At 39.0% G+C, this 9,557-nt stretch overlaps 1 protein-coding gene across 2 annotated transcripts in view; it reads right to left on the bottom strand.

The window, feature by feature from the left end:
- Positions 1-4,931: 4,931 nt before the first annotated feature.
- PAPSS1 (3'-phosphoadenosine 5'-phosphosulfate synthase 1) overlaps positions 4,932-9,557 on the bottom strand; it is a 366,081-nt gene continuing 361,455 nt past the window's right edge. Inside the window, exons 12-13 of one of the 2 annotated variants that reach the window (XR_010176283.1) lie at positions 5,218-5,398; positions 4,932-5,121 (exon numbers count right to left, since the gene is read on the bottom strand). Coding sequence is in view for 1 of the 2 variants with exons in the window: in XM_063919199.1 (XP_063775269.1) it covers positions 5,269-5,398 (130 nt within the window). In the remaining variant the exon portion in view is untranslated. Of the gene's footprint in view, positions 5,399-9,557 lie in introns of both variants that reach the window. The other variant, XM_063919199.1, reaches the window with a different exon arrangement.

Here is a 9,557-nt window from a genome sequence, read left to right as displayed (position 1 = left end):
AGCTTGAAATTGTACTATTGTGATCATAGATACTGCCACTAGTATTATGTAGCTTCGGAACCACTCCCAGATCTTCACTCAACGAATCACCCTCTTCGAAATTTGTTTTTGTTTTGGTATTTGTGGTTTTTTTTGGGTTGTTTTTGGAAGACAACCTCATGTCATGATTGATTTGCACAATGATCAGAAATACACCAATGAGGTGACAGTACAGTACCTTATTGAGATGAGCCAGCATTTGAGAACTTGACAAAAAAACTTGAAACTGTTGATTGCTGGTATGCCAAATACTAACTGTCTTGATTGTGAACCAAGAGACTGTGTGATTGTTCTTACGCTCAGGTTGCCTAATAGACAGGTGGGAAGGACCATACCAAGTTTTGTTGACAACACTAAAGGTCGCCGAAAGAGAGACTTGAGTCCACTTGTCCCACTGCAAGAAGGTCGCTGACCCGGAGAGAACTCGTGACAAAGTAGTTTATTGCTCACCTTCATTGAGTTTGTGTGTTCGAAGTGAACGGTGTGTTCCAAGTGAACTGTGTGTTCAAAGAGCAAGGTGGAGAGCAAAATGAACTGTGTGTTCAAAGAGCAAGGCAAAGAGATCGCAAAAGTATCACCAGAGACACTGTTCCATGAAGACTGAGAGGCGGCACTGTTGAACACTACCTGAGCGTACAAAAGGATTGCAGAAAGACCAGTCATTGTAATTGATTTGTTATGAACAAGAGTTGTTTTGTTCTATTTCTCTTTTCTCTCTTTCCCGCTGACAAATATTTTCTTTCAGGATATTCTATTTTTGCGAGGTTTTTTTTATGAGGAGTCGAGTGTGGGACTGGAACTGGTTCTGTAGGAAGGAGTGATCTCCTTATAGGATCCCAGGATTAGCCGATCAGTTTGTTACAGTCAGAGAAAAATCAAAGTTCGAGTAGTTATGGAGTTCAGAGATAATCATTAAAAATCAGACAATGGCTATTCACACATTGCAGATAAAGAGCTCATTAATATATGTGGAAAAAAGGTTTATGAGTGGCTCTCCCCGAACTCCGAAGGTTTATGTTATTTAGGAAGGACACTACTTATAACCCTTGTTCAATGATTAAACAGACCTAGCATACGTTCCAGAAATGGAAACACTGTTCAGAAAATGATAGGAATATGTAGATCATGAAAATTTTATATGTCACTGTCACGATTTGTTTGCGTCTTCTTCATATACCCAGCAGAACCTCAATCGAATCCAAACATCAGTGTACAAAGACGTAGGTACATGTATGCGTGAAATGTTCGTCGCAAATCAGACATTATAGGCCAAAGCACTGTCCCAGCATACTCTATAGGTTGAATGTTGTCCCACACCCAACCAATGGTCGCGTGACCGCCGAGTGCATTTAGAGGATGTCTCATCCTCCTCCCTGTCTTCCCCAAATATAGTCAAGTGTCCGATTTGCGAAATGCATACATACTTGTGTCTAGGTCACCGATTATTGTATGAAATATTTTTTTCTTATGTTAATAATTGATGGCAGTTATTGTTTGCTGCCAAAGGGTGTACTGTCGAAGTCAAAATATTACATAAAAAGAACATACAAACTACACACATAAGTCGCTATACTTGCAAATACGCGCCGCGAGTACAGCAATATATGGTAACACATGCATTTACACAGACATGCCACAGAGATGGATTCGACACTTATCTCATACAGCACATAATTATAATAATATCAAGCGCCAGACATGATTTAAAATGATATATAATGAAGTAATGTCATGTATGTGTATTATATGAACGAAACAAGATAGACCTGTCATATTTACTATTAAAGCAACCAGATTAATGTGTAGATTAATTTGATACTTGTTATTACGTTATAGGACATTGCAACAAATAGTTATGATTACATGTATGAAAGCTAAAAATCACTCTTATTAGAACAGTGGACAGGAAGTTCAGGCCAGCCCCTTTGGATGTTTTCAAGGCTGAACCTGATTAGCACATACAAAGAGACTAGTGACTCATCATGAATGAGAGAGAGTCCCCTCCCCCAAACTAGATAACACATTGCTGATCACACAGGAAGGCAGTTCCTGTTTTGGTCTCAGAGGAAGATGGAGTCCCAGCATTACTTTACAGAGAGAGAGAGTGATATGGAAAGACGAATTTATATAACTTAAGGATAATGGTATTGTATGCTGGCATGTAACTGTAACTATGTTTTAACTGTTTACTGTGTGAGTGTAACCATGTAACTATAGGTATACTGTACTTTGTAATATATTGAATCCATATCCTTTTTAATAACAAATATATACATCAATGAGCTTTGGAACTCAGATAATGTGTGGGTGTATTGTTTTCTCTTATGGGATACAGTGTTTTGCGATGTACAGCGCACTTTTATCGTATATGGTAATAAGATGCGCCTGGCGTCTGCAATATATATTAGAGCGGGCATTTTAAATATTTGTGAGAAAACAATTTGGCATTCACACAAAGCATTGCAAGAAAAATGTTCCCGAGAAGGCATAGTGTATGCTCATTTGATTCTGGATCGGGGCAATGAGTAAATGTGTGTACACACAGTGCGATATCACCTTGAGATTTTGACTATATAGTCAAAATCGCAAGGAAAGTTAGTGCATATCGCAAGGTGTTAGCCAGCTTGTGATACCGATTTGATCCTGATGCGCCCTCTCGCGGGGGTTGGTATCGCAAGGTTAGATAGACTGTGCAGGCAAGTCAATTTTGACTATTTAGTACAAAGTATAATCAAAATCGGCCATAGCTAAAATCGCAAGCACGCACAGGCAAAATGGCACATAAGTCAATATCTCACTTTGTGTATGCACCTTAAATCATATAAATCCTTGTATTCCAAGTAACAGTTTGGCAGGTCATGATGAAGCTGAAAACGCACCACTTTTTCCACATGACAGGAATAATAAATATTCTGTTTCATACATGTGAAACCATAGCAAACTGCCATGTAAAGTTGAAGATTTTTCACAATGAGTCTCATTTAGAAAAATACATATTTGGTTTGTACATTGCAAAGGAGTTATAAGTGAAGATATACTGGTTGACATTTTACAGAGGAAAAAAAGGATCCGAGTCAGCATATCAAAATACAGGGAGGGAGATAACAGGAACTTAAAAAAACACCTGATACTGTGCGTTAAATTTTAGTTTTTAGTTTTTTTTTTAGTAAAACAAGGAGGTGTCTCGCTTGATTTAATAAATGTTTATTAATTTTTCAAAGTTTGAGAGAATAGAAACAGTCCTTGAAGTTTAAGTCAGTATGCTAAAATAGTTATAACCGTTTTGTAAAATCAGAAATTAAAAAATGAGCAATTACGGAGTACAGTACTTAAAAAGAAATAATAGAGAGAAAGAAAACAAAAAAGTAAAATGTGTTTCAACATTTAAATCTGTTAAAAAGTTAATGGTAAAGTAATACTGCATCTAAGAGTGATAGACATTGTGAAGATTGTCTAACAGTCCCTTTCAATGTTATTGGGGAGTGGGGGTCACTATATAGGAAAAGTAGAAACACAGGAATGCGGTATTTGACAAGTGATAATTATAAACTCTTCTGAACTCTGTTCCTGATTATAAGATCTACTCTATAAAAATCTGTTGGGTGATGAAAATTGTGTGATCACGTTTGAGCGCGTGCATGCATATGTAACTTGCACAGTGCGAGTGCAGTGTGGCTGCCGCACAGTGCAAACCAAACTAATCACTAACCCCATTAAAGTATTTTGAGGGAGGTAATCACCATTTGCACTATTTAGTAGGTCCAGTAATTCTTATAGTGTCATACGCATTTGGCGACGTTTGACTCCCTGCAGCAGGATAAATCAGGCACAGAAGCTCCAGTTAGAACATTTGTTAGTGATGTCTCCGGCTACAGAGAGGTGAACAGCGCCAGGAGTGTTCAGCTGCAATCCCCAGCTACTGTACACGTGAGTGCTGTGACCCTACTCAGTAGTGCAACTACCCCTATTAATTGGGAGCGGAATTAGCTATTTATTTGGAAGAGGAGGCAAAATCCCTTTATAGGGGTATATTCAATCGAAGTCGAAAGCTGCCGTCTGTCGAAAAGACGCCAGTTATCAACTTTTTTAGGTCGGAAGGGGTTCCGACCTATTCAATCTAACCTCAAATTATTCGACAAGTTGAGGAATTCGACTCGTCGAAAAGCACGTGGATCGGCGGAATAGCTGACGATCCGTGTGCTTGTGTCGAAAACGGGGGCCAAAACCGACAGGTTTTGGCCCCCTCTTCGACCATCTCAATTCAACTTTAAAAAAAGTCGAAGTGAGATGCGGGAGCAGAGACGGAGAGAGCCGCGGCCAGATGGGGACAGCAGCGCCGGAGGATGTACCACAGCTGCCGCTCACAGCAGCGTCCACCCGGCTCCAGCAAGCGAGACCTCGCTTGCTGGAGCTGGGTGGACGCTGCCGTGAGCGGCAGCTGTGATGCGGGGATGGGGAGAGGCAGAGACCGGGGGGGGGGGGGGGAGTGGGGGAGCCGCGGGCAGATGGGGGAGAGCAGCGGCTATATAGCTGCTGTAGCGCTGCTCTCCCCTGTCTGCCCGCGGCTCTCCCCCGTCTAAGCTCCCGCATCTCAATTCAACTTTTTTTTAAAGACGTGTTGAGAATGCATTGAATAGCCCAGGTCAGATCCATTCCGACAAATGAATCTCAGAATGGATCCGACTTCAATTAAATACACCCCATAATCTCGATAGTTGAAAACTTTTCGCGATTATGCAAATATCTATGCCACTATACACACGTATAAATCTGCACACACAATGGATACATACAACGTATAAATACTTTTTTGTGCAGCATTATTGACAACTAAAATGGTGCAATTGTGTTGAAACCATGTGAATATTTTTTAAAGGAATAATGAAAATCTGTTTGTCATACTCATTTCTTTTAGTACAATTGACAGGTAAGCAGCATACATGCACTAAACTAGTCGCCAGCGACCCAGAGGTATGTCAGAGAGACAGCTAAAACGGATAGCACACAGTGGTAGTTTTGAGCATTAAAAAAGCAATTTGACTTAAAATTGATATCTGAAAGGTGCTCTCACAGAAGCATAACCTAAAAGTCAAACAGAAGAGAAAAGAGTTACAAATGCTGGTTTTCAGAAACATACAACGTGGCAGAAATCACAACAAAATAGAAAGCAAGAAGCACCATTGTGGTCTGTTTAAGGGGAAACAAAGGTGCTAGAGCAATTTATGCCTTTTATAACGTCTTGTAATATTCCTTCAGTACATCCCAAGCTTTTGGTGCCATAAAACCATCTGGAGGATTTTGTCCCTCACGAGCCAGTTTACGCATTCGAGTTCCTGAAATGAATTCGTAGTCTTCAGCACTGGAAAAAAAAATAATAAATGAATAACTCTATACTGCATTACTACAATATATATTTAGATAGCAAGAATGTAGTTAACATTACACACAATGAAGACATACTAATCACAAACACCTGTGCATTAGCCTCTGCAACATTAATATAAAGTATGAATCAAACATGAGATTCTCAGTGCACATAAATATTCAATGCTGGATTAGCAAAGTGCAGTTGTCCAGGGGCCTCACACGATGGGGCCCCCCCACACAGCTATATCTCTAGGGTGGGGGGCACCGTGGCATATTGTGAACTGGGGTCACTACAGTGTTTATTCACTTGACTGGCTACTTTTCCCAAAATCCTCTCAGAAATTGTCAATTTTTTGTGATTAAATTAGGTCACTAAAACTATGGTTGTTCTACGGCACAAGTTTAAAATTCAAACCTGTAAACCCTTGTCTCACTCGGAAGCAGTCACCAAATTTCCTATTATTGGTCCCTTTCATTTTAAATTTCTTCAGGATCAATATTATATGAGTAAAATCTCTAAAACTCATCCCGGCAAGGGACTGGGACAGCTCTCTGGACAATTCATTATTAGTACTTCCCTTATCCAGGGAAGCAATATCTTCATACTATAAATTTCTCAGGGCGTCTGTGGAACACTATTAACTACAGATATGGCACAATGGTTAGAACATTTTTCCCTCATTAACCATTGAGGACCTTCTAAAAATGTTGGAGTACTCGATTACTACCTTTCCAATGGCTAAATTTACTGAGATGTACCTTAATATTTTTCATCGCTCTTACAGATCTCCCTCCATATGGGAATTTTAGAGAACTCAGATTGCCCCAAAAATCAAACCTCAGCAGAATTGCTTTATTGCCTCTGGTCGCACCTCTCAACTCCAGAGTAATCAATTTTTTGTTTTTTCTACCCCAAGATATCAGAATACCTAGCAGTGTCAGGAAGATATTACAGGTTGAGTATCCCTTATCCAAAATGCTTGGGACCAGAGGTATTTTGGATATGGGATTTTTCCGTATTTTGGAATAATTGCATACCATAATGAGATATCATGGTGATGGGACCTAAATCTAAGCACAGAATGCATTTATGTTTCATATACACCTTATACACACAGCCTGAAGGTAATTTTAGCCAATATTTTTTGTAACTTTGTGCATTGAACAAAGTGTATCTACATTCACACAATTCATTTATGTTTCATATACACCTTATACACACAGCCTAAAGGTCATTTAATACAATATTTTTAATAACTTTGTGTATTAAACAAAGTTTGTGTACATTGAGCCATCAAAAAACAAAGTTTTCACTGTCTCACTCTTACTCAAAAAAGTCCGTATTTCGGAATATTCCGTATTTCGGAATATTTGGATATGGGATACTCAACCTGTATTAGCAATTTTGTCAGCTGCCCGTAAAAGTATCCTGCAATTATGTATACAGAACGCCTCCCCAACCCTTCAAATGTTGAAATAAAAACTTTATTTTTCATATGGATTGGCTGCAGGCATCTCTCTAAAAAGAGGCTTGTACCAAAAAATTCTTTGCTACTTGGGAGAATTTCATAGAGGTTCTGTCGATCCCTACTTAAAAAACTATATATAAACGTTTTCAAAATCCTTTATGGTATGAATCACGTATGTTACTTTATGATCCCCCAATATCTTCTGACTTTGTACTTTAACGAACCTGGTTTCAACCATTACTTTATTTTATTGAAATGTATATTGTTATTATAATATTATGACCCTTCCTTTCTTGGACATTGTGGCTCCATTATTAATGTTCATACTATTATACTGAATGTTTCTTTACAACACTGTCACAGGCTGAAGCTTCAATAAAAGAAAAAGAAACAAATTATACACATACATTATATATATATATATATATATATATATTGTGCTCATAAGTTTACATACCCTAGCAGAATTTGTGATTTTCTGGCCATTTGTCAGAGGATATGAATGATAACTCACAAACTTTTCTTTCACTCATGGTTAGTGGTTGGGTGAAGCCATTTATTGTCAAACAACTGTGTTTACTCTTTTTAAATCATAATGACAACAGAAACTACCCAAATGACCCTGATCAAAAAAGTTTACATACCCCAGTTCTTAATACCGTGTATTGCCCCCTTTAACATCAATGACAGCTTGAAGTCTTTTGTGGTAGTTGTGGATGAGGCTCTTTATTTTCTCAGATGGTAAAGCTGCCCATTCTTCTTGGCAAAAAGCCTCCAGTTCCTGTACATTCTTGGGCTGTCTTGCATGAACTGCATGTTTGAGATCTCCCCAAAGTGGCTCAATGGTATTGAGGTCAGTAGACTGAGATGGCCACACCAGAACCTTCACTTTATTCTGCTGTAGCCAATGACGGGTCGACTTGGCCTTGTGTTTTGGATCATTGTCATGTTGGAACGTCCAAGTACATCCGATGCGCAGCTTTCGGGCTGATGAGTGCAAATTTTCCTCCAGTATTTTCTGATAACATGCTGCATTCATCTTGCCATCAATCTTGACCAAGTTTCCAGTGCCTTTGTAGCTCACACATCCCCAAAACATCAGCGATCCACCTCCGTGTTTCACAGTAGGAATGGTGTACATTTCATCATAGGCCTTGTTGACTCCTCTCCAAATGTAACGTTTATGGTTGTGGCCAAAAAGTTAAATTTTGGTCTCATCACTCCAAATGACTTTGTTCCAGAAGTTTTGAGGCTGGTCTCTGTGCTGTTTGGAGTATTGTAAGCAGGATGCTTTGTGGTATTTGCGTAGTAATTGCTTTCTTCTGGCGACTCGACCATGCAGCCCATTTTTCTTCAAATGCCTCCTTATTGTGCATCTTGAAACAACCACACCACTTTTTTTTCCCAGAGAGTCCTGTATTTCAGCTGAAGTTATTTGTGGATTTTTCTTTGCATCCCGAACAATTTTCCTGGCAGTTGTGGCTGAAATTTTTGTTGGTCTACCTGACCGTGATTTAGTTTCCACAGAATCCCTAATTTTCCACTTCTTAATTAGAGTTTGAACACTGCTGATTGGCATTCTCAATTGCTTGGATATCTTTTTATATCCCTTTCCTGTTTTATACAGTTCAATTACCTTTTCCCGCAGATCCTTTGACAATTCTTTTGCTTTCCCCATGACTCAGAATCCAGACACGTCAGTGCAGCACTGGATGAAAGATGCAAGGGTCTTTCAGGAGTCCAGAAACTCACTGACCTTTTATACACACACACTGATTACAAGCAAACAGATCACAGGTGAGGATGGTTACCTTTAGTAGCCATTCAAACCCGTTTGTGTCAACTTGTGTGCATGTTATCAGGCCAAAATCTCCAGGGTATGTAAACTTTTGATCAGGGTCAGTTGGGTAGTTTCTGTTGTCATTATGATTTAAAAAAAGTAAACACAGTTGTTTGACAATAAATGGCTTCAACCAACCACTAACCATGAGTGAAAGAAAAGTTTGTGAGTTATCATTCATATTCTGACAAATGGCCAGAAAATCACAAATTCTGCTAGGGTATGTAAACTTATGAGCACAACTGTATATACACATTTATATACATACATACATTGGCAGTTATATCGGCAGCACAACCAACAATATAAAGTATATCCATCATGCAATACCACGAGGAAGGCTGGCTCCAAATGTATTCTGCAGCAGGACAACCCAAAACATACAGCCAATGTCATTAAGCACTATCTTCAGCGTAAAGAACAAGAGTCCTGATCTCAACATCATCGAGTCCTGATCTCAACATCATCGAGTCCATCTGGGATTACATGAAGAGACAGAAGGATTTGTGGAAGCCTACACCCACAGAAGATCTGTGGTTAGTTCTCCAAGATATTTTGGAACAACTTCCCCGCCGAGTTCCTTCAAGAACTGTGGGCAAGTTTACCTAGAACAACTGATTCTGTTTGAAGGAAAAGGGTGGTCACACCAAATATTGATTTATTTTCTGTTCATTCATTCATTTTGTACACACTAGGGACTGCCTATTGATACCTCCATATAATGAACAGATAAGCTCTCTTTGCTTTTAATCTTGTACGTGTGTTTTTCAGCTATTGTATGTCATCGTTTATTAAACCGTGTGTTTTAACTTTTTAATATTGAGGCTGCTAAGTGTTTATTG

Source organism: Pseudophryne corroboree, chromosome 1 (assembly GCF_028390025.1).
Source record: "Pseudophryne corroboree isolate aPseCor3 chromosome 1, aPseCor3.hap2, whole genome shotgun sequence".
In the NCBI taxonomy this organism is placed as follows: Eukaryota; Metazoa; Chordata; class Amphibia; order Anura; family Myobatrachidae; genus Pseudophryne; species Pseudophryne corroboree.
This window is presented reverse-complemented; position numbering and strand designations above follow the sequence as displayed.